Source organism: Hemicordylus capensis, chromosome 1, assembly GCF_027244095.1.
Source record: "Hemicordylus capensis ecotype Gifberg chromosome 1, rHemCap1.1.pri, whole genome shotgun sequence".
Classification (NCBI taxonomy): Eukaryota; Metazoa; Chordata; class Lepidosauria; order Squamata; family Cordylidae; genus Hemicordylus; species Hemicordylus capensis.
Genome location: NC_069657.1, coordinates 364,604,777 through 364,630,390, shown reverse-complemented (window position 1 = coordinate 364,630,390; position 25,614 = coordinate 364,604,777). Strand labels below are relative to the sequence as shown.

The window sequence follows — 25,614 nt, the reverse complement described above, 5'->3', positions numbered from 1 at the left end:
ATTCTCCTGGGTGTGCCTTTGGAACGTGCATCCCAGCAGCCCAGCTAATTGGCTGGGCTGTGGGGGCGCCCGATTGGTCCTGGCGCACCCAGGAGAATTGCCTGGCTGGGCGGCTGCGGAGGCAAAGCGGCGGGCCAGGCCGCGCCGCAGGCCAGGCGGTGGCGGGCCAGGCGGGCCCCAGCCCAGCCGCAGATGTGAGGCGGTGGGGGCAGCCCGGCCCGCCCAACAGGCGGTAGTGGTGGTGTGGCAGGGGCGGCCCGGCCCGGCTGCGAGCCCAGCCGCGGCGGTGGGCCAGGCGGCGGTGCGGGCCAGGCGGCAGTGGTGGGCCCCAGCCCGGCCACAGATATGAGGCAGCAGGGGCGGCCCGGCTCGCCCAACAGCGCGGCAGTGGTGGTGAGGCGGGGTGGGGGAGGCAGCACTCGGCCCAGCCGCAGCGGCGGCACTCACGATCAGCTAGTTATTATTATTACATTTATGTCCCGCTCTTCCTCCAAGGAGCCCAGAGCGGTGTACTACATACTTGAGCTTCTCTTTCACAACAACCCTGTGAAGTAGGTTAGGCTGAGAGAAAAGTGACTGGCCCAGAGTCACCCAGCTAGTTTCATGGCTGAATGGGGATTTGAACTCGGGTCTCCCCGGTCCTAATCCAGCACTCTAACCACTACACCACGCTGGCTCTCTTTAGAACAGGGTTGGGTGGAGTTCCTGCTCAGGGGCTAGTTCAGTAATAGGGATGTGTAAAACGTTTCAACAGCGAAACGTTTCAACTCAAAATAAGCAGTAGCTTGCGATTCTATGGTGGTTTGGGAGAAAACATTAAAACATTGTTTTAAATCATCTGCATGCCCATTTCTTTTGTGGGTTGGGTGGTAGGTAGCACCTATCACGCCCTATCACCCACCCAACCCACTTTGGTGTCCCTAGCAGCTACCCATGGGGAACAATGGGGTGTCTTGAGTTTCCCTATTGTTCCCTATGGCTGAAACACTCAAAACATTTCAAGGTTTGTTCCATCGAAACAGCTGGGTAAACTGCGGTTTCGATGAAATGTTTTGGCTGTCTGCGTTTTGTTTCAAGATCGAAACAAAATGCAAAATCCATTCCATTCCAAAATGCAAAATCCCTAATCAGTAAGACTGTTCTCCATCAGTTTGTCCTCATCTGAGCTGAACAGTTCTTACAATCCTACTTACTGCATAAGAATATGACCAATTTCTCTGGTGCATTGTGTGCAGTGATGTCACCCACAGGCACCTCTGGCAGAAGCTAAACTGGGAGTACATTCTTGCTCTTCAGGGATCCAAACCCAGAACTGCAGTTCCAACTCAGGGGGAGGCATACAAATGTTCTTGAAGTTAGAGGCTTCCAGTGGGCCATCAGTTAGCCATCCTTGCTGCAGATTATTAAATGCCATATCCATGAAAAGTAGCATTTCCTGAAGCATTAAAATCCAGTTGGTTGTTGAACAGATTAAACAACATTCTTGGTAACACCATGCCTTGTGCAGCCTTTTATTTAGGGTCCCAGGCAGTGTACTAATACTTAGTTTAGGCAAGGGAGTGAGCAAACAACAGCAACAAATCGTCTCTAAGTACTGCACATGCTTCCAGAACACATAAATTCTGCATCAGTCATCTCTTCTGGTGGTTGCTTTAATCTAGCTGTTTTACAAGAGAAAAAGAAAGAGCAACAGACCACCAATGCCACTGCCACAATGGCAGCTGTGGTTTCTCAACTAGGCAAGGGGGGAAGTTGGTCTCCCTGTAATGTGTTAACATATGGAGACATAAACTGTGCATTGGTTCTTTCTCATTCTTTAAGAAGCAAGTATTTTTCCTGTTCTGGCTCCTAGGTAATCGCTTCCATTGGTTAAGTGCCTGATGCAGGACAGGTGTGTGTGTGTGGATGAAAATAAGGGGGCAGGGGGGCGGGCTTTGAGATCTTAGTGATCTAGGTCATCTGAGTCTCAAATGATATTAATCTTATAAGATTCATTAAAAGCTTCCAAGTATGTTAACCAAATCTTCTCAAATTTGTTGGATATTCCATTCTATACAACATAATATACTCTCACAACTAACTCTCTCACAACTAACTCTTCCCATGCATTTTGATCATTCATATGGCATCATAAAGCCACCATTTTCATACATGTTTAGGTCCACAATCCTGGAATTTAGTCCAAGATGGCTGTGGAGGCAGGAATTTCTTCTGGGGTTTTAATTACATAGCTACTTATTTGCCCCCTCCACTACACCAGAACAAAGTCCCTAATGGACAACTCCATAGCATATGGTATAGGTTAACCTCTGTAGTATTATACCTCCAGCATTTTTACTTGCCAAAGATTACTAGGGAAGCTGCTAATTACAAGTTTTATAAAGAGAATCTTTCCATACATAGCTAACATCAGCTACAGTCCAGACCTTTTCACCAACTTTAGTAAACACATCTATAAGCAACCTTACAGACTCTCCATTTAAAAAGGGGGGAGGGGCATTCTTCGAAAGGATGAAAAGCAACAGACTTCAATTACGTTATGTACAAGTAGCAGAAAAGAGCAGGATATTGATGCTTGCCATAAAGCCAGGCAAGTACCTCTCACTAAGTTTTGGTTTCAGCTTTCCCTTAATAAAGGTATTTTACATTATTCCCATCACCCTTAAGTGGTGAAAAATTCCAGGTGCTGGATTACAAGGTTTAGTTTCCTTTGGTTGAGATCGCACACTGGAGACTTAGGATGCCTTTGTAATATTTGCTTTATTTACAAATATACATGGAGAGCATACTGGAACAGATTCCAAAAACAGGCAGGAAATTCTCAGAGAGCAACTTGTGCAGCCCCCTCAAAGCTGCACCCCCAGTTCATATAACTACAAACAGAAATGTTCTCTATCCTATGCTTTCCCAATTCAAACTGTAAACGGATTTTAGCCATTTCTCTGTTCTCTCGCCTCAGCTGGAATGACCACAATGGGTAACACATTTCAACAGCTGGAGAGAGATTTCAAATAATCAGGCTTTCATTCCCTACTATCAGCTCCTATTGATGAAATATCAACTAATCACCTTGAACAATTAGCAAGCTATTTGTTGGTTTGTCAGCAGCCATTTAAAAAAGAAACCTGCATCAATTAATATTTATTTCAGCCCACTGACCATAGGATGCAAAAAACGTGTATCAAATGCCAAAGCATCCTTCTCTTTAAAAAAACAACACCACCACTTGCAGGCCAGTGATCAATGCAAGCTGAACACTTTCCAATTCCTTGTTAGGAACTACCATACATGCAAAACAGTAATGATCTTTTAGCAACTGTCCCAAATGAATGATTGGAAGAACAACAGAAATGTCCTGAAAACTGTTCAACTGCAGAGTGGGAAAAGGACACAAAATAGATCTACTGGGTTGTACAAGTACAAAGCATGTTCTCTTCAGAATCAAGAAAAATATCATTATTGTCAGAATGCCAAATTACTTGGTGAATAACAGCCAACAGATTTTGCACATTAATAAAAGTTTAGAATGTTCTTTGGATTTTTTTTCTTCAAGACAATGTTGAAACTAAAAAAGATGACCAAGAAACCATATACGCTGCACTGCATGAATAAAGACTACCCCCAGCTAAGAGACATTTATAAGTCGCATAACTCGCTTCCTACCTTTATAGCCTTGATTGCTGCCTTGGTAATCTGTGTCATTTTAGCCTTCGATATTGGAGGTTTGTAGTCATTCAGTGAGTATAGCTGAAAAGTGAGGGGAAAAAAGAAGGCTGTAAACAAAGATGGAAAGTACACTTTTTACAGTGTTTTTACAAAATTAATAGTTTTATACATCTTCTTAGGCTTTGGTTCTTTAATGCTTGAAGATGAGGAGAAACAAGCTTACACACTGCATGAGTTATTGAGTTGAAAGAGCAGCATTAGACTGTCCAGGGAATTCTGTCTTGTTTTGAAGTGTCAAGACAAGCACTTGAAGTAGAGGTGTTAAGACATACTCATCTGCAAGATGCTAGAAACTACTGCCCTTGTTGCTGCACTATGTCCACAGTATAGGAGACCACCACAGAACAGTTTTCTTGTCATCACTTTCTACTGAGATCCATTGCCCCTCATCCCATTTACAAAAGGAGTGTCTACTGATGGAGGCTACCCACTTCTATAACTTCTGTCTGCTGACATTTGCTTGTTTCCGCCTGCCCGCTTTCTTCTAACCGTTCCAGCACCCATTTTTGCCTTGTCTTCCTAATCGTAAATGTGACTTGTCCAAACAAGTGAGAAACTACATAGCTGCAGTTATCAGATTTCTTTGCACAAGCACAGAATCTGGTGTCGGCATTACATATGAACCCATGTTCTTCAAACAATTTCTAAAACCCACCAGGTACATAGAGAAACCCAGCAAGACATGGACAGGGGAAGCAATTTCAGTACCTTGGGCAACCAACTCTGCCTCTCCCATGGCTATTCTTCCCCCAGTCCCCCAACTCCTTTCACACACACTTAATTCTACTCTCTTCTTACTTCTTGCAAAATTAGATAGTTGTGAAAAATGCCCAACATTTACATAACAAACTATCATTATAATCTATTTTATTTATTTATTTATTTATTTATTTGCAAGTCATACTTAACACTCTGCTTTTGAGTCAAGAGTGGCTCCCATGATATTAAGGCTCATCCAAAATACATTCACTACAGATATGGTGCTGTAAGCATCTTTATATATAATTCACTAAGGCATACCTGTGGCTAATTCCATGTGTGGCAGCTCTCACAAGTAGTGGTGTGCATGGTTTGAAATTCCTGCGGTCCGGCACGGGGGGGGGGAGTTTCTCTTTATGGGGGGGTGGTAGTTCTCCCCCCCCCCCGCCGCTCTTCCCCCTCCGGCGCTGGCGGTTTTCCAAACGTTCTTGGGGCGGCAGAGTTCCTCCCTGTCGCTCCTGCCCCCATCGTTGTCCTTGCTAGCTTAAAAGTAGGCAGAGTTGGTGGCACGTATGCACCCTTTGCGGCGCACGTGCTCGTCTCCGCCGCTGGCGCGCACGCACTGCATACATCACGCTGCGCGCACGCCAACGGCAAAGACAAGCACGCGCGCCGCAAAGGGCGCATGCGCGCCACCAGCTCTGCCTACTTTTAAGCTAGCAAGGACAACGACGGGGGCAGGGGCGGCAGGGAGGAACTCTGCCGCCCCAAGAACGTTTGGAAAACCACCAGTGCCGGAGGGGGAAGAGCGGCGGCGGGGTAAGTACTACCACACAACCCCTTAAAGAAAACCCCCCCGCCCTTCCGAACCGAACCGGGGGAGTTCCGGACCGGTCCGGAGGCCTTGTCAATGGCCTCCGGACCGAACCATGCACACCACTGCTCACAAGAGTTCAGAGAGCTGCCGGATAAGACAGCGACAGGGACAGGAAGGGAAAGAAAATGGAAGTGGTAGCCAGCCGGCCGGCAGGCCTGACCAGTGGCCGGCTGATGGCCAGCCGGGAAAACAACGGTGCTGAGGCTAGGTGGAGAAGGCAGGGAGGAAACTATGCTGGTGGCGGGTGGAAGGAAACAGTGGTGGGGGTGGGTGGACGGAGGGAGAAAGGAAGGAAACAGCGGCCAGCAGGTGGGGGAGAGAGAAGGGAAGGAAACGGTGATGGAGGTGGGCAGGTGGATGGGAAAACGACAGCATGGGTGGAAGGGAGAAGAAGGCGGGTGCGGGAGGGACTGGAGTGGGGAGAAGGCAGGCGAAAATGGCAACGGGGGGAGAGGAAGGAGACATGGCGGCGGGGGCAGGCAGAACTAGAGGCACAGATGCTCTGCACCCAGCCCAGTTAGTTCAAATTAACCCTCTAAAATTAATTTCAGGTTAATTTAAAATATTAATAGGTTAGTATAATTTTCATTTTGTCTATATATGATGTTACATAATAATCACTATAAATGGAAAATAGAGGTATTTAAAATGCCAGATTTTTTGAAAATGTCTGAAAATGGCCTGAGACTTGGGGGTAAGGAACAGGGTTTCAACATCATCCTTCTATGTTGCCCCTGTGTCAACTGTTTCCCTTGGCTCTCTCTTTTCCTAAGAGGTAGGGTTATCCTCAATACCTCTCCTTCTAATCTCTCCCAGCTATAAGTCTATTAAAAAGTCATCGCCAGCAATGAGCACAGCTGCGTCTTCAAGGCTGAAGTCTTGCAAAACCTCCATGAGCTCTGATCCCAGATGAATTGCTCTAGGAACATGATTTACCTTGACCACACAGCAGGATGTGGCAATCTCTGTCTGTTCCACTTGGAGAAGCCCTGACTGATACTGGTAATGGAGAAGCCCTGACTGCTTCTCCATTACTAAGCTGAACACAGATGCAATGCCAGGTATTTCAGGGATTCCTTGATAGAAAACTTGAATTCAGGAATTATTATGCAAATACACACACACACACACACACACACACTCAGTCCTTGCCATGCTCAGTGGACATGTTTCCCCCCTGTCTTCTAGCCCCAATCTATGCTGGTACATCTGTGTGGGGGTTCTAAGGAGTATGAAGAGAACAGGAGTTTACTGAGCCATGAAGAAATTTTCTGTGCTTGAGTGCTGTACCTGTATTCAATCAGGCCCTTAATACGAAGCATGAACTGCACTTCAGAACCCAAAAAGTATGACATAACCATCATTTCTTTTCCATGTGCTTCTAAAAAGCAATGAAACACTTCATGACAAGCCACTTTCTTGAAGGATGTGTGTCCATGCCCAATTCTTTGTTCACTGAGTGGAGTTTCTGAGGAACCCAGTGGAGGAAATTGATGCAGAACAACTCTCCAGGCCTTACACTGGGTATACATTTTATTTTTGAAAGGCCTAACCACAAACATTCTGCTAAATCAAAGAACATTCCTAATCTATATATATATTTCTCCTGGGTGTGCCAGGGAAAATGTGTCCCGGCAGCCCAGCTGATTGGCTGGGCTGCGGAGGCGCCTGATTTGCTGGCACACCCAGGAGGAGGAGAATTGGCCGCTGCGAGCCATGGCCACTGGCGGGCCCAGCCTGGCGACGGGTGGTGGCTGCGGGCCTGGCCCGGCTGCGGCAAAGCGGTGGTGGGCCCAGCTGAGGGCCGAGGTGGTGAGGCAGGCAGCCAGCGGGCGGCCGGCCCCGATACCAGGGCAGAAGGTGGGGGTGGGGGAAAGGTGGCTGGCCTGCCGCTGGCCGCAAGGACTGGCAAGCAGCGGCAGCGGGCATGGCAGGCCGTGGAGGCGGCACTTGGTATGGCGGGCCCGCCAGCAGGACAGGCCGTGGAGGCGGCTCTCGGCCAGGCCAGGAGGAGCCCATGGGAGACTGGGGTGGGAGGGAACCTGGCGACGGGACTTTCCAGTTTGCCGCCTGGGAGGAGGAGCGGGGGCGGCGGCCGGGTAAGTAGAACTTTGAAAAATGCAGGGGGAGGGGGTGGGCAAAGGGGAGGGGGAGGGGAGGGCAAGAGGGAGTGGGGGAGGGGGAGGACAAGAGGCAGTGGGGCAGGGGGGAGGGCAAGAGGGAGTGGGGCAGGGGGTGAGAGGAGGGGGAGGGAGAGAGAGAGAGGAGTGGGAGGGGGCAAGAGAGTGTTGGGTGGGAGGGAGGGGAAGAGAGGCAAGAGTGTAGGGCAGAAGGGAGGAAGGGAGAGTGGGGCAGGAGAGAGAAGGGAACAGCCAGCTCCAAAGAGCGCACAGATGCTCTGTGTGGGTTGGCTAGTATTATTTATTTATTATATTTCTAGACTGCCCCATCCAAAGGCTCTGGGCATTTAAAAACAAACACCATTTTTAAACACACTGCTTAAAACAATATAAAAACCAATTTTAAAACCTTGGAAGGCAGACCAAACAAGTACATTTTTAGGGCTCTCTTAAAGGCCAGCAACGAGCCTAAATTATGGATATCTGCCAGGAGAGCATTCCATAGGCCAGGTGCAGCTACAGTGAAGGCCTGGCTTCGAGTCATCACGAGACAAACCGGTGATAACTGGAGACAGACCTCTCCAGATGACCTTAATATGTGATGGGGATCTTATAGAAGAAGGTGCTCTCCAAGATAGCCCGGACCCAAGCCGTTTGGGGCTTTAAAGGTAATAACCAGCACTTTGTATTTTGCCCAGAAACATATCGTTAGCTAGTGCAACTGTTTTAAAACATACATAATATGGTCTCTCCGGGTTATCCCAGAGACTAGTCTGGCTGCCGCATTTTGAACTAACTGAAGTTTCCGAACTACATACAAAGGCAGCGCCACGTAGAGCGCATTGTAACAGTCAAACCTGGAGATTATCAGCTGATGCACCACTGTTCTGATATCGTTCTAGAAAGCACTCCTTTCCATCCATCTGAGATACCAGGGTGAGGCCTGGATCCAAGAGCACTCCCAAGCTGCATACGTGTTGCTTGTGGGGAATGTAACCACTTCCAGCATAGGAAGATCTAACATCCTTCAAATTCCAGTCCACCACAATAAGCACCTCATTCTTGCTTGGATTCAGCTTCAATTTGTTATCCCTCATCCAGCCCATTACTGCTCGTAGGCAGGCATTTAGGGAATGAATGCCATTTCCTCAGCATACTGATAACACCCTGCACCAAATCTCCCAATGACCTCACCCAGCAATTTCATGTAGATGTTATTAGCTTTGATGTAGTCCATTTGTTTGTACAGGCTCCCCATCTGATGGATAATTCTAATCTGTTATTTTATGTGATATGGTCCCTTGAGCATGAGTGAGAGAACTCTTATTCCCTTCAGCTGGCTCTGAGAATATAATATTACCATGCAAAATTCAATCTATTCATATAAAAATGAGTCAGGAGTTCCTTATGGGTTAACAACAACCCCATGATTTGTATTTCTTACTACTGTTCAGAATTGTATTCTGATTGTTATCATTTTCTATAATCAAACTACCTCTGTTAGAAAGCACTTGCTCTGGAGGACCAGCAAAAGATTTCTTCATGATTAAAAAAAAAAAATTAATACTTTACCATGCCAAGAAGACACCTAATGTGATCAATGGTCAAGTACTGGCTTTGGGCACAGGAACCTCATCTTCAAACCTCTGCTTAGCTATCATAGCATGTGGAAGGCTGCTATTCACAATTATGGACACAAAGTCCAGAGCTTTATTGTTTCTATAGGAGTGAATGGTGGCCATTCATTACATCGGAGCAAGTAAAAGGGTGCACTGGGTCAGCTAGGGGACCGTCCCAGTGCTTGCAGCAAGGGCAGAGTCTAGCTTACTCCCAGGGGCGTAGCAAGGTTGGAGTGGGACCGGAGACGAGATTTTAAAATGCCCCCCCTCAAAGTCCAGGGCTTCCGCACACCCCAGGCCCCCAAGGATTTAAGTCTGATATTTCAAAATAAGTATGCTGCCTGGAAATACATTTCACTGAATACACACACCCACTTCGCAATATATAGTGATATACATTGAGTACTATATATTTGTGCTACTTTTAATGCCTAGAACACACTAGAAACACTAAATATTAAAATAGCCCCCTCACAGCAGATTAGCAAAGGAGACTTTCAACCATGCAGAGTGAGCCTATATATGTTTTCTCAGAATTCTGAACAAATTCAGTAAAGTTTGATTCCAGATTTTTCACAGGAGGCTTTTAAAGGCCCTTTATCACACATCTCCTCTGGAATGGAGATGCTGCATTCACATGTTGGCCAGATGTACCCTGAAGTCCCTGCGAGTTATTGGGGAGCAGTTCACACACAAGAAAAATAAAATAAAATAAAATAAAAGCACAACACATGCTTCACAGTTCTCAGTCAGACCTTCTGGGTTGCAAAACAACTTGAACATAAGTGCATTGATAAATGAATGAATGAATGAATGAATGAATGAAATATAATATTGTTTGTTCCAGAAGTTTTTGTAATTTTCTGCCATGGAACAAGCCACGTATAGGACTTTTTAGATAGTTTCTTTTTAAGCCAGCAAATTTTCCAAGCTGTTTTAAATTAAATATTCAGAGATTTCTCAGTCCCCCGCCCCATATCAAAGCCCTATGGCAAACAGATCCCTATATATCCGGCGGTGGGGGAGGTACCACACAAAGGAGTTCACATTCTACCTGGCAAATGCTGGGCTGGCTGGCAGAGGGTCTGCTGCAGATAACTGTGGGGGCCACTCTAACTGCCTGCCTGCCTCCTTCCTTCCTTGCTTGCTTGGGACCTGCAGGCCTACTCCAGTTCAGGCTTCACCGAGGCCTACTTGGAGGCCTCCCTGGAAGCCCCGCCAACCCGCCAATCAGCTGAGAGGCGGGGAGAAAAGGAGCTCCTGGCAGCTTGCCTGCTGCTTAGATTGCCGGCCAGGAGGACAAGCAGGAGAGAGCGCAAACAGGGCAAGTGGCTGAGGGGCCTTGGGGCTTGGCAGGTGGCAATGGAGTCATGTGAAGTGTCTCTGGGGGCCCGTCCAGGCAGTGGGGCCCCCAGACAACTGTCTCCACTTGCCTAATGGTAGTTCTGCCCATGCTTACTCCAAACAGAAAACCAACTTTGCTAACTGCAGCCTGTTCACTTTGTTCCTTAATTCAATAAATCTCATTAACTATTATGGGAGAAATTTAAGCTGCAATGGGGAATTTCATTGTCAGGCAAGGACACATTTTTATCCTCTCTCAGCTTGCCCCAGAATGTAGCCAATTTTACGTTGTCCCACAGAACTTCATGAGAGTCATGTGAACCACTGTCTGAATTAATGTTCACAGTCATCTTCAAAGCCAGCACTTCTTTTGCTTGAATTTTGTAAAAAGATTGGTTTTTAACAGGAAGTAACTTTTTAATTTCCAATGATGCACTTAGGAAAATCTCTAAATCTCAAAGAAGCACTAAGGTTCCCAAGGAAAACAGTAACTTTAAGAAAACTTCAGATCCTGACACACATATTTATCAACAGATTTTGCTCGAATAACTATTACTGAGCAAATCTAAGACATAAAGGTTGTTCACACAACCACATGGGGGTGGGCTTGTGGGAAGGCAGGAACCTACCTGCCTTCTCCCAAATGACCAGAGCTCCCAGCAGTATTCTGCATATCTGCCAACTGGCAGTTCCTGACCCATCTGACCAAGATTCTACCACCCGTTGCTTGGAGCCAAGCTTGAAACCAAGCTTTGGACAGAGGAAGCTGGTCGAATCTTGGGCAGACTGACTGGTGGTTTTGTACAACATGCCTGTCGGGAGTATGCACTTCCAGCCTTGTGGCAATCATGTGAACCCATCATATCTGTCATAAATTTAGGTATCATGATAAATGCAGATTTGCATTCCACAGGTCACAATCTGTGAAACTTATTTCACACATACCAAATGTGAATAAAGTTTCATACAGTGTACATGAGTCATGTTGTGGGCTTTGAATTTTCCCTGCTCTTTGAAATCTTGTAGACAGTGAAAAATCAGGGTATCCATAAGTGTTTCTTATGGAAAATAATAGCCACCAGTGTGGTGAGAGAGCTGATCTTGTGGTAGCAAGCATGAATTGTCCCCTTTGCTAAGCAGGGTACATGGGGCCACTCTAGGAAGAGCATCCGCATGCTTGCATGCAGAAGGTCCCAAGTTCCCTCCCTGTCAGGACTGAGAGAGACTCCTGAGAGACACTCCTGCCTTCATCCTTGGAGAAGCTGCTGCCAATAGCTGTGTAGACAAAACTGAACTAGATGGACCAATGGTCTGATTCAGTATAAGTCAGCTTCCTATGTTCCTATGAAGAAACACTGCAGTAAAGTACTTAGAAAGCCCTTGAAAGTAAGCACTACAATGAATTTTATAAAATCATCTATCATCATCACCCTACCAACTATACAGTCAACTCAGTTCAAAATCTTTGAAGGACATGCCCTTTAGATTCTGTTTGACTACTCGAGATACAATTCCAGAAAGACTATATATGCCTTAGCTATTGAATGGATATAATTTTTGGCTAGTTTCCAATGGAAATTATAGCAGATCAATACTGAGGAGAACATTCTAGATCACCAGCATACCATTTCAAATGGAAGCACCACATAAATTAAATGTTACTTGTTTGCAAATATGGGTTTACTGACGCTTCCTTTCACACTACTCCAGCATCAACACCATCTACTCACTCATTTATTCCTGGGAATTCATACATGTCTCCCAAATCACTGCATTCCTATTTCTTCCCAGGTAACACTCCAGTTTTAAAAATTGCTGTATAAATAAGCTTTTGTGGAAACTGTATTACAATATTTTCAATTGTGAACTGACCTAGCACTATTGTCTCATCAGGCTTGGAAGTGTGGCTTGTATTGTGTCTCAAAATGGTGTATAAATTCAATCCTCTCTATTACAGGGTTGCCTCTCCACTAGTTTTACTAGTTTTAAATGCTCTGCCTCTTCTATAGAGACTGTGTAGTGAAAGGAGTTAAAGTAGAAAAGAAAAGAAAAGAAGTGAAAGTGATTTGTCAATTTCACCTTATTTTGCCAGGAAACTAGCAGGACTACAGAGGTGAAGAGGGGGACATTTTTTATTTCCACTTATTTTGTTAAAATATATAGGCTGCATAGCTTCCTCCAGCACTGGTAAGCACAAGTAAAATTGATACAGCTTTCCTCTCTTCACCTCTACAGCTTCAACATCACCCTATAGTTCAGGGGTGGGCAAACTTGGCCCTCCAGCTGTGTCTGGACTACAACTCCCAGCATCCCTAGCTACAATTTATTGTGGCTGGAGAAGATAGGAGTTGTAGTTCAGCAATATCTGGAGGGCCATGTTTGCCCACCCCTGTAATTGTTGATGACTCCCTTGCAAATGTGCTTTCTCTCGCCGTGGAGCAGCTGTAATAATGTTGTTATGATAGCTCTCTTGGGGAAAGAGGTGGGCAGGCGAAGCTGCCACAGCAGCAATGACTGGCAGGAACTGTACTTATGGTGAGAAATGATTTGCCCCTCACTGTGGCAGCAGCAATGGCAGCAATTGATGCTCTTTAAAAGGAAAGCTGAAGTTCTCCCAGAAATGGTGAGTGCTCTAAGTAAGGTGGGTGAAATTCCCCCAGCATAACTGTCTCAGGGATTCAGTCAATGATGTACAGACTACATATGTGCTCAATTAGTACTGAAGCAGGCTAACAGTAACTTTAGCGATGAGGGGGAATCCATCATCATCTGGAAAAATCCTCAATATTTTACAAATATTGATTTGGTAGCCATTCTTGTCCTAAAAAGCTCTATCAGGCTCCCAGTACAATGCTTAGTACCATGCTATGCAAAGGTTCTTCAGTTGTCAATCGCTCAAAGGGCAGAGAAGTTAATTTTATTTCCTACAGAGGAAGAGGCAGGGGGAAATGAAAAATTCTACACTAAATGAAATACTAGTCAATAAGGTTGCTTAAAACCTAATGTTTCTCTTAAGGTTAGATGACACAAATAATACTCCTGGGTATATATGATACTATGAGGGTCAAACAGCCCCTAGGGACATATTTCTGGAAGTGAGAAAGTACTTTTGGAGAGAGGGGGAAGCAGCAAAAATCACACCTCCTCCCTGTCTGCATGACTGGCAGTGCAGGAAGCTTTGGCTGAACTCCAAAGAAGTCTCTCTGCAAAGGTACAGCTTTTGATCCGCCCGCGTAACACTGTGGAACATGTCAGCCACTGTTTTGACTGTCCACCTCCCCCAATCAAAACACATATACTGAGCAGAAAAATAGCTTCCAAATGGGCAAAAAAGCAAGTCATACCCCTCAATGGCTAGCATATTAGCAATGGAAAAATATTCTAATGTTACTGAAAGTAATACATCACACAAAGTCAAAGTCAAGTTACAATAGTAACAATCCTAAAAAAAATATTGTTTGAGAGCAGACTTAGGTGTTTAAGCCTGGTAACGTCTCCCTTACCCCACCTTAAATTAAAAAGCAGCACCATTTTCCCTCTGGAAATTGCCTCCACAGCTTCTAACAGTTATGAACAAACACAAATCTATAACCTCTGGAAAACAACTTCCTAAGTAGCTACATTCATCTTCATGTAGCATGAACAGGATTTTTGGCCGAGGTGAGAGAGGTGAGAGGAAATAAGCAGAGTTCCATCCAAAGTCATTTAATCAAATAACACTATAGTATCACATAAGCAGAATGAGACAGGCTTCAAAGTCAAAGTGGCCATGGCCAAGTACACTTCAAAAAAGCACAGTTTGCCACTCAACAGTGGAATGTCCAACTGTCAGCATTCCTGACATGCTAATTCCTGACATGCTAAGGCATTGCAAATTACACATTAGCAACAAATGGCCAAAGCACCTACATTAACTAAATTGGACAATTACCTCACTATTACGTTTTACCTTTTCACTTCTGCAGAAAAACTTGTGTAAAAGTCAAAAACTTCACTGGCCAACAACATTAGTCAGTAAACTAATCCATTCAACTGTCTCTCATCCTACAACCTTTTCCAATTAGCATTAGGCCTACTATTTCCACAAATGACCATGCACACAATAAAGAGCAAAATGCCACCCAAGAAACAGGAAAGAGTGGACACCCAATTAATCATGCCCACAACCATTACCATTGGTTAGTACTTCTGCCTAGAGAACACACTTGTTAGTAGATACAGTGGTCCCTCGACTTACGAACTACTCGACATCCGAAGTTTTCGACTTACAAACGACAAAAATGACCGGAAGTCGTTGCCGGTTTAGATGCGGTTTCCTCGACTTACGAATGTTTCCAGACCTCCATGGGTGCGCTTTTCGACTTACGAAAATTTCGACCTACGAACGTGCGTTCGGAACGGATTAACTTCGTAAGTCGAGGGACCACTGTAATCAAGAGTACTTGCTCCACCACCACCACCCTGGCCCAATCTGTTGATACTAAGTTACAATGTACATTTTGTGTGCTTTTAGGCAAAAGAACAGTAAAGTAGCTAAACCTTTTTTATTTCATAGCTATTCTTGGTTTTTTTTTTAATTGTATACCATATGGGAAGTGATCTTAATTGCTGCAAACGTCTGTGCTTCAGCCACGCCAAATTTAAATAGTATCAACCTTCACACTGGTGCCATACACAGGTGGCTGCTTGCAGCATGTCCCCCTCTGCTCAGTACCATGTACTTCCAGTGCAGGGGGGCCTCTTTGCAGGGAGCTGAGTGCATACCACCCTACGACAGCTGGGACAGTGCACGGGGCGCAGTGGGAGGTGTGTGCAGGGACTGATGGGGGGAGTAGTCCCTTCCAAGTGCTTTCCCCACAGATTTATCAGGGATAGTGTTTGGAAAGACTTCAGCCCATGGCTCCCCCCACACACACCTGCTGTACCCCATAAACTGAGCCAGTCATTGCCAGGAAAATACAGGCGTCAGCTTCCTGTAAAGTAGCTCCCCCACTCTGAAAGTGCACAGTACTGTGCGGAGAGGGCTGCACTGCAAGCAGCCATCTCTGTGCAGCCCTGGTGCAAAGGTGCACATTATTCAGCTTTGGCATGGCTGAAGCACAGGCCTACTGTTGCATAACAGAGTTCTTTCCAAGCTAACATTTAGAATGATTTTGCGTTTCCAGGCCAAAATCTAGTAGTTGTTATTTCAAACGAATAATATTGTTATGCCATTATCGTTTCCTTAATTAAAAAATTGTTGGGAAATCTCCTTGGGGTGTGGGATGAAAGGAGACCTTCAAAGTACATAAATTTTTTTTAAAATGAAAATGTGTATTACTTTTTGTCTCTGATTGTTTGGTAGACATTAGCAAAAGCCTACCATTAATGGTCCAATAATAGTACATATCACACCTGAGCAACTAACCTAGGTGTTAGCTGTTTCCTGCTTCTCACCTTTAGCTGCAAAACTCATCACAGCCTCATCTACAAGCCCTAGAGAGACACTGATTTCTCAGGGATGCATGCATCCAACAGTCTGTCTTTTGCCTTCAACTCACTGTTGCAGAGGATATGACATGCACAAAGCAATAAAAGATTTCACAAATGGCAGCAGGTAATGCTGCTGAAGGTGGCTTTGGGGGAAAAAATAGAAGATGAGGCCCTAAAGATCTGTGGTACCAGTGACAGGAAGGAAAGAAATGGAGGAATTATGCCCAAATCTCCTTCCACCAAATCAGTCTGCTGGCCACAAGCAATACCCATGTGTCATTCATAAGTGATACTACTTTTGTATATTTTGTACACTTAACAAGGTTTTCCCACATACACAACTGAGGTAGATGAAGTGGTCATTAGACTTTTTAGTTTTTCATTCATGTAAAACCAGATAAACGTTAAGCATCAATTACAACCAATGGGGTACACAGTGTGACTGTAAGAAAGATGGAATCAATGGCCTCAAGTCTTTGTAACAGTGGACTTGAAATCCATCTGACTATATAAATAAATAAGTGGCAGATCATCACTGTTTAGGCAATGCCTTTATAACATGTTGAGAATGCATTTCCCCTCTGGAAAAAAACCTCAATAAAATATTACTATTAAAAGTTTCACAAAAACATTAAAGTGCATCAACTAGATAAAGGGGCATAGAACTGAGGAAATTATGAAGAAATCCCCCCCCCTCAATTTCTAAATCAATTCAATTTAAAATGTTATTTAGAGCATTTCTTTTTACAACCAGTGCAGTTTCCAAATCACTGTGAAATTTCTGGAGATATTCGTTTCATGTACTACCAAGCATCTACAAATCACACTACTCTGACAGTAGATATCTGACTGTACATTAAAAAGAAATGGGACAGCAAAATCACAGAGCAGGTAATAGTTTATCGACATAAATGTAAAAAAAGGAGTACAATATTAATTTCAGTATGGCTACTGAAGAGAAAAGATGTGTTGGAGAAGCACATGGGAAGAGAAAGCATCCTCAGATATAAACCTCTTCTCCCAAACTTAAAAGTTATTTACATTAAAATCTCTAACATGTATGAAGGACAGACATAGCTAAAGCCAAAAAAAGTGGGAGGGGGCAACACAGGATAGATAATATTAGAAATAAAACCATACAACTGAACTGACTTAACAATTTCTTTTTATCTCAGTGATTCCAAGGTTTTGCTACAACATATAGGAATCGTCCAACTTATAGTCTGCCACCCCCAGCCTCCAAACTCATGCACACCAGTTGAACATATGCAAACTAGACCTTAATGTGTCCAGGTGTCTCAGTAAAATCTCTCCAGAGATATAAAGAGGTTGACTCAAACTTGGAAGGCGCAGGAGTGGGGGAAGAGGGAGAAATCTCACAGTAATTAACCAATCTAACTGTGAAGAAAATTCTTTTCCAGTTCCATATATTCTCTCTCTGCTTTACCCAAACATAGGATATTGAACACTCTTTTAAGAGCTGCTAACTAACCACAACATTAAAGCTGCAATTCTCTGCACACTCATCTAGGAGTAGATGTGAAAGCATCCTAACTGTATTTACTCAGAAGCAAGACCCACTGTCTTCAAGGGTGCTTACTCCCCGATAAACATGTTTTGGATTGCACTCCAAATCAAGAAACAAATAACGTGAAACAGTAAAGAAGCTTGTTTCTGTTGTGTAACCCTCCACTTCTCTTAAGTCCATGGAGAAAAATGAAATTTCAGAGTCAGAAGCTACTGACCTTCTGATCAGAGAAAGAAAGCCAAGACAGTAGTATTTTACAAGGCTCTATTAAGAATTTTTAAAAAGAAAATATAGGTTTAATGTGGCTAATTTATTCACAGCTACTATGATACTAAACAAGGTCATTCACCCCATCAAAAACTGTGTTCTACCCAGGTATGGGAGCTGTATGGGCTCCCAATTTTCGATTTTGTGGGCAGCAAGGTAGAAGGAAAATCTGGGTAGAAGTGATTGTGTGGAAGCAAGGTAGGAAGAAAAGCTACCCTACTTTGCTTCCACACAATCACTTCTATCCAGGTTTTCCTCTTACCTTGCTTCCACACAACTGAAAATTGGGTAGAACAGAGTTTTTGATTGTGTGAATGACCTCACTGTATATGATAGTGTTTTACAATTTTTAATAATTTGTACTGTCTTGAACATTTTAATGGGAAAGTGGATATTTTTTGTTTGTTTTTGATTTGTCCAAAATAAAATAAAATATAAAAATAAAATAAAAAGTGGCTATACATAAACAATACAAAACTCTTTACTGCTACAATAGGATTAAAAAGTTGAATTCAGTATCAAGATTTACTGACAGTCCTTAATGCTGTGAACTGTTAGGCTGGAGGCAGACCCCATTTCCCACAGACTTAGAAGCCATTTGAAAAAGCAATTGCCTGCAATGTGCACACCGGTACCACTGTTGCCTCTGGTAAACAAGCACTGGGCTTTTTTGTATTGTCTCTTGTGTTTCTGGAGTGTGAGAGACATACTAAGGTTATGTGTGCTGAATAACGTTTCATATTATTCATAATGTTTCAAGCCCCTGCTAACTGGGCAAAGAGGCACCTTTTACCGTGGTGATTCTCTTTTATTTAGCAGGGAGAGAGTAACCGGCCCTATCCACCCCCAGCACAGTACTTCCAGTGACTGTTGCTGGTGTCTATCTTATGTTTTGGTTTAGAATGTGAGCCCTTTGGGGACAGGGAGCCATCTTATTTATTAATTATTTTTCTTTGTAAACCGCCCTGAACTATTTTTGGAAGGGCGGTATAGAAATCAAAATAATAACAACAACAATAATAATATACACAAGGGCAAAGAGGCTATTGTTGCCAATTCCCACTTTTCTTCTACTGTCACCAAAGTCCCCTCCAAAATATATTCCTGAACATCCTCCCTCAGGGACATATAGATAGATTTATTTATTTATTGGGGTGGGTGGCATTGGGACAACAGAGGGAAGGAGCGGGTTGACAAAAATTACCTCTCCCCCTTGTGCATGTTATATGCCACCCAATTTTATTTTATTTTATTATTTCCCACCTTTCTTTTATCATGGAAATTAAGCTGACATACACAAAGTTCCCAGGAGGTGAACTTCATCAAGGCAATGATCACACAGATCCATGTTGATACTGTGGGAGAGAGTGGTATGGAGATAAAACTGTTTCTAAGTTCAGATCATAAAAGCTTCCTTTTGTTTACTATAGTGCGGATGGTTTCTCTATTCAACTTCATTTCCCCCTATTTTTACAATTGCCAAAAATTAAGATGTGTAGGTAATTCTGATTTCAATAGCTTGCTTCATTGGTGTGCGTGCAATAATTGTATGAAAAAAGTAACAAATTCATACATAAATAAATGTCAAACAGAAACACTGTGCTAAGTTATGCATGAAGTATTCTATATATTTACTAGAAAGCAAATGTGAATTTATAACAAATACTGTATGTATTTCAATGTTTCCCCCAAATTCTTTTCCCACCAACCCTCAAAAGGTGCCCCACCCCCACCCCATGGCTTCAAAATTTCAAGAAATGTTGCATCTCTATCTAGGAGTAAGCCCTATTAAATTCAACAGAGCGTACTTTCAAGAGAAGTGCAAAGGATCAAAAGAGCCAGCATGGTGTAGTGGTTAGAGTGATGAACTAGAACCAGGGAGACCGGAGTTCAAATTCCCATTCAGCCACGATACTAGCTGGGTGACTCTGGGCCAATCACTTCTCTCTCAGCCTAACCTACTTCATAGGGTTGTTGTGAGGAGAAACTCAAGTATGTAGTACACCACTCTGGGCTCCTTGGAGAAAGAGCGGCATATAAATGTATAAATAAATAAATAAATAAATAAATAAATAAATAAATAAATAAATAAAAATCAAGCTGAACATTCCCTTCGCATATTGAATTATGGCTTTTCAAAAAGGAGCTCTTATTAAAAGGCATCATTTCCTTCTATTTGAAGTGAAAAAAGGGATTAATTCAAACAAAAATCAGATAGAGCCTTTAGCTGGCATCCAGACTAATGCTGCGCTGGCGCTATCGAGGGAAGGGCAATCTCAACTAATCTCCCTTTCCCTTCAAAGCCCCCAAAATATGTCCCTGAGGATCATACAACATTACATTACAGGCACCATTTCCACACTCTCCTGTGTCAGGTCCGGTGTAGATATAACCAAGGTTAGGAGACTGAGATTATGCCACAGGATCAAGCGGATCCTCTACCTATCCAGCTCATTCCCAGAACAAATTGCTCCTGCCATTTCCCTGATTACTTTAAGCATAGTTAAAGGTTATTTCTACACCAATCATAATTAGGTTAATACTTACCAGGATTTCAATTTCAATCAGACTTTGACAACAGGGTTCAAAAAGATTGCAAACCCTGATTAAAGAGTATTAATGCTTTGTGTTAACCATGCTTATTTAAGATCAGTAAAAACTGAAAAAGGATGCAGCTGATATTTCAGGCACAGATATGCCTTGACCATCCTATAGCCTGATGCTATGAGGCACTGCGTAAACAAAGCACCTCAAAGGATCCATCACAGAGTTTTATTATTAGCTCTAGGGGACCATTTTCCAGCTTATACTAGTACTACATCACAGCAAAAACTGTGTTTTCCTTCCAGTCCCTGTGCCACATGGAGGGGGGGGCAAGGTCCCTCTAATTTCTCTTTCATGCAACTACACCACAATATTCATTTCTCTATCCCTCCCCACCAACTTCCCGCCACCCCTTGTTTAGAGATAAAAAGTGTTTATTTTAAAAAGGGATCTATTTGTAACAATTCCAAGAATCTAAATTTCAGAGGCTCCAAACACCTGGGGTCATTTCTTTGAGAGGTGTCTCTGAAACAAGCGTAATCCCAAAGACTCTGCAATGAAGCACAGGTTTTCTGGGTGACCTCTAATTTCCTAAAGCAAAGAGTACTTGCCAAGTTGAAAGCAGAATGCAATATTCTCAAAAATCGATTCTGCTAACATTAATGCCAGTCTCTGATCTCAAGGACCAGCAACCAACGTGGACTTGGTCAAAAGCCACGCACGATAGAGTACACTTCTTTGTCCCAGAGACCTCTGGGGCACTCTCTTGTTTTCCAGTGCAAGGGGTACCTGCAGTGCACAACTCTCTTCTGGTTCCTATCACTCTCCCTGGTGAGACTGAGAGGGCAAAGCACAGCGCTGCCACTTTATTTAATGTGCAGCCACACCTCCCTTTGGGAAAGCAATGCTATCCAGCTGAGGAATATCATCTGGTACAGGGAGAGCCCAGGAAAAAAAGCAAGACCACGATATAGTCAGTCTGCAAAACTGGTTATAAAATTGTAGTGACATATCCAGCCATATATGAATGGCAAAATTAGAAAAAACTGCTGGATACCAAACTCTAATTAGGCACATAATTTTTGCTGTGACTGGTAGCCAGCCACTATTTCTAATTATTCTAGCTTTCTCTTTCACAGAGGAAAAGTGCATGTGCCCCTTTTATAGCTACACCTGGGAAGAGATTTTTACATAGGAATAGCAGCAGCTGGTATGTGTCTTTAGGTAGCAACCCTTCCCTTCCGACCCGTGAGTGTGCTCTGTCCTAGAACAATAGAGATCAGTACCATTCTTGAAGAGGCACACTGGCTCCCTAAGCTGCCAAAGACTTTGTAAAATGTTTGTTACTCTTGTGCAAGAGTATACAGTACACTCAAGGCTTTCCCTGCTGGCTGCCAGAATTACACTTCTGATGAACTAAATTTCTCCTAAATTAAAACCTCCCATCCTGAAATATAGTTAAAATGGTATAGTTAGTTTTGTAACTGTCTTCTGGAAATCTGCATTAGACTTCTTATATCAATTTAAGAGAACTTATTAAAATAACCCACCCACTAATCTCTACGCCTAATATATCAATACACCAAAATATAGCTCAAGAATGACTTTTGTAGAGAATTCCAACCGATGACTACAACTGCAATCATTTATGTTTCTAAGCCAAACATCTTAAGTCAAATCTTTTGATTCAAAAAACATTCCACTTAAGACTTGTGAATTTCAACGAAGCACTTTAAATTAAGCAGACATGAGCTGTAGCTTGTTCTTCCCTCACACACAAATCTGAAGTGAAACCTTCACATAAGAATGTTTAATTGTGGAAATTAAGAACTGGTTGAAATTCAAGCCTTTATGAAGATATATATGAAAAAGATTCTAGGTTTTCAAAGCAAAAACTGCATGCATATGGCTCTAATGATAATTCTTAGCATTTGTATAAAAGCGCTTCACATATATTATCTTGCAACAATCCTGTAAAGGTAGTGAGAATTATCCTCATATAGCAGATGGGGGGAGGAATTGAGGCTGAGAAGGTGTGGGTTGCTCAGGGCTACTTGGTGAGTTCATGGTAGAGGCAAGGCCCAAACTGGGGACTTCTCATTTCATAGCTCAGTTTCTTATCTGCTATCCAGTTTTCTAATGACATATTCCTTTCCTTAACAAACTACAGAAATAATGAAATGATTAAAAATGAATTTGAGATCAGTTTCTACAGCATTTAATTTCTGGCCTCTGCCAACTCTTGCTTAGAGTCCAATACTAATAATGTTTACTGGAAGTAAGTCTGGGAGGAGAGCTGGTCTTGAGGTAGCAAGCATGACTTGTCCCCTTAGCTAAGCAGGGTCCGCCCTGGTTGCATATGAATGGGAGACTAGAAGTATGAGCACTGTAAGATATTCCCCTCAGGGGATGGAGCCACTCTGGGAAGAGCAGAAGGTTCCAAGTTCCCTCCCTGGCATCTCTAAGATAGGGCTGAGAGAGATTCCTGCCTGCAACCTTGGAGAAGCCACTGCCAGTCTGGACAGACAATACTGAGCTAGATAGACCAATGGTCTGACTCAGTATATGGCGGCTTCCCATGTAAGTCTTTATAAGTATGTATGTATGTATGTATGTATGTATGTATTTAACTTCTTTATCAAACTTCCATACTGCCCAAACTTTCACCTCTGGGCGGTTAACATAAAACAATTAAAACACATATAAAAAGTTAAAACAATACAACCATTTAAAATCAACCATAAAATTAAAACAATTTTTAAAAGCTGGGAACGCTTGGTTGAAAAGATGGGTTTTCAGATTTTTTTAAAAAATTGCCAGAGATGGGGAGGATCGTATCTCAACAGGGAGCGCATTCCACAATCTCGGGGCAGTAACCAAGAAAGCCCGTCTCTGTGTAGCCACCAGACAAGTTGGCGGTAACTGGAGACGGACCTCCTCAGATGACCTCAATGGGCGGTGTGGCTCATAGTGAAGAAGACGCTCTCAGTAATACAACTTATTTCTAGTTAAGTATGCCTAAATAGCAGACTTCTCCCATGTATCTTTAGTCAGACCTAAATACCACTGAATAGGGTTTACTTCCAAGTGAATGTTCACGACTGCAGCTTTGGAAATATTTTATGTCATAATTATTTATAGAAACAGATTTGTGTTAACTACATGCACATATTGATTTTAGAAACTGTAGCTCTACTAGAACAAACACTTGGCTAATCTGTAGCCTAGCTCCTGGTTAGTAAGCAACAGAAAATTTGGCCCTTCCACTATAACTCATGAGATAGGTTACTTTTTTAAAAAAGGTATCAAATCACTATCCTAAATAAACCTTTATATTATTTGCAAACAGTACAAAACATACTGAGCTTCCAAAAAAAGATTAAAAATTCACATTAATATAACATGCAGGTTCTGTGATCTGCACTTCCCCTTTTAATGTACCAAGCATTTTTCAAAGAAAACAGAATAACCAATTCCATTGGCCACCAATAAATAAATAATCAAGTCTCTTTTGTCATTAGCAATGTACTTTTTTTGATTTGACTAATAACTCCTGCTATGACAAGGTGACAAAAAACAAAACCCCATACCCATTCTGAATAATTATATAAGGGGCAGCTGACTAGGTACCCTCAGAGTGAGAGGGGTGTGCGTGTGTGATGCTGTTTCTTTAACAGGCTAAGAGTGATGTAGACTAGGCCTCTTCCACCATCTGCAGTGTTGATGTCTTGATATTGCAAACACAACCTACGGAGCAAAGACTGGTTCCGTGGATTTTAGTTGTTGGCTGCAGCAGAAAAAGAAGAAGGGAAGGCGGGGAGGGGGGAGGGAGCCTTATACAGACACATCATTTGGGGCATTGCTTGCTGTCAGGATCTAGGCCATCGTGATCGCAGGCGGAGGGGGCGGCAGCAGCACGGGAAGTGCACAGACGATATTTAAACAGGCCGAAAAGCGCGGTTGAGAGAAAGGTTAAAAGCTGCAGCGGGTAGGGGAAGCGGGAGGCAGGCAAGCAGGAAGAAGCGAGGGAAGGGCACAACCTGCACAGGCCAGAAGAGGAAGCCAGCAGATTGTTATTTCCCCCTCCTCATCTCCCCCCGCCGCAATATTTCATCACCATGGTAGGGCTCATGGCTCCCCCATCCTAGAGAAAGGAGACTCCCGCCCCTCCTCCCCCGCCCTCTCCCTCCTCCTCCCTGATCCTACCCAAACACACAGACACACACACAGCGCCCTGCCTTCTCTTTCGTGCCTATTCCTGAAAGGGGGAAAGGCAGGCGCCTCCGTCCCGTCCCCGCACCCTGCCCGAGGAGGCGACAGAGAAGCCCCCCGCCCCCGTCCCGAGGAGTCCCAACACAGACCTCGCTGTTAAAAGCTTTCACGGCCTCCATGTTGTGGCGGAGGGAAAGGCTGGCGACGAGCGGAGCGGGAGGGGGGCTGCTTCGCTCCCCGTTGTGGTGACGGCGGCCGGTCTCTTTCAGGGGCCGCCCGGCCTCGTCGCCATGGCGGGTAGCTGGCGGAGCGGCGGCGGGAGACGGGGTCGGGAAGGGGGGGCTCCTCCCTGCTCCGCTGGGCCGGCCCAGGGCAGGCTCCGTTGGCGCTGCAGGGACAAACACGCAAGAGCTGCGGCGCGGGGACCAATATGGCGGACGGCAAGGCTCCTCGCTTGCAGCAGCGCAGTTCGCTGGGAGAGCAGCCGAGACGCCGGCCAGAGCGGCCCCTAGCGGGCGAGCGAACGCCCGACAGGCAGCCGAGGGGAACGGCGGCCACCAACGAGGGCAGAGTGGCGGAGCGTCGCTCATTTTCCCGTGGTGGGCTAGGGGACTGTCAGGTTCGAGAACGAGCTCCCCTGCCAGGCGAGAGGGAGGTACTGTAGCTGGTGGGCGGTGGCAACAGAAGAAATGCAGGCTGCTGCTTCTGGGTTCACCCTGGCGGCTGCGGCGGAAGGCGAAATCGCTGTATACTATCTACGTAGCATTTATAGAGAGAGCAAGACGGAGGGCTCTAGTGGTGTAGTTGGCTCTTGTGTGCTTGTTTTACACAAGTCAGAGACTCCTATTGAATTCAGGATTGCTAGTTCCATTAAACATAGCGGCACCTATTTCCGTGTAAACACGCAGAGGATGGTGCTGATGGTGACTCTGACTTAACATGGGGAGTATGAAAGGAGATCTGGCTCCTCCCTATGGATATTCTCCCTGCAGTAATAGAGCGGCTCAAAATCGGGTCTTGAACAAGGTCTTGGAAAACGAAGAGCTCTTTTAGTTACTAGTATGTGTCATTCACACAACCATTTGAGTCACAACATGGCAAACACCCGTTTTAGTCTATTTTTAACCTCGCAGGTCATCACATGAGCTAATCACATGAAAGATGCCAGTCACGTGATGACAGATTGAGCCTAGATTGGCTTTCTTG

At 44.1% G+C, this 25,614-nt stretch overlaps 1 protein-coding gene across 6 annotated transcripts in view; it reads right to left on the bottom strand.

Annotated features, from left to right (window-relative positions):
• Positions 1 to 24,907, bottom strand: part of SCAF8 (SR-related CTD associated factor 8) — a 110,682-nt gene extending 85,775 nt beyond the window's left edge. For 3 of the 6 annotated variants that reach the window (XM_053293512.1, XM_053293531.1, XM_053293537.1), the window contains exons 1-2: positions 24,558 to 24,906; positions 3,664 to 3,747 (exon numbers count right to left, since the gene is read on the bottom strand). In XM_053293512.1, the coding sequence (XP_053149487.1) occupies positions 3,664 to 3,747; positions 24,558 to 24,587 (114 nt within the window). In that variant the 5' untranslated portion in view covers positions 24,588 to 24,906. Of the gene's footprint in view, positions 1 to 3,663; positions 3,748 to 23,826; positions 23,846 to 24,557 lie in introns of those variants that run through there. The other 3 variants (XM_053293513.1, XM_053293521.1, XM_053293545.1) reach the window with 2 other exon arrangements.
• Positions 24,908 to 25,614: the final 707 nt, after the last annotated feature.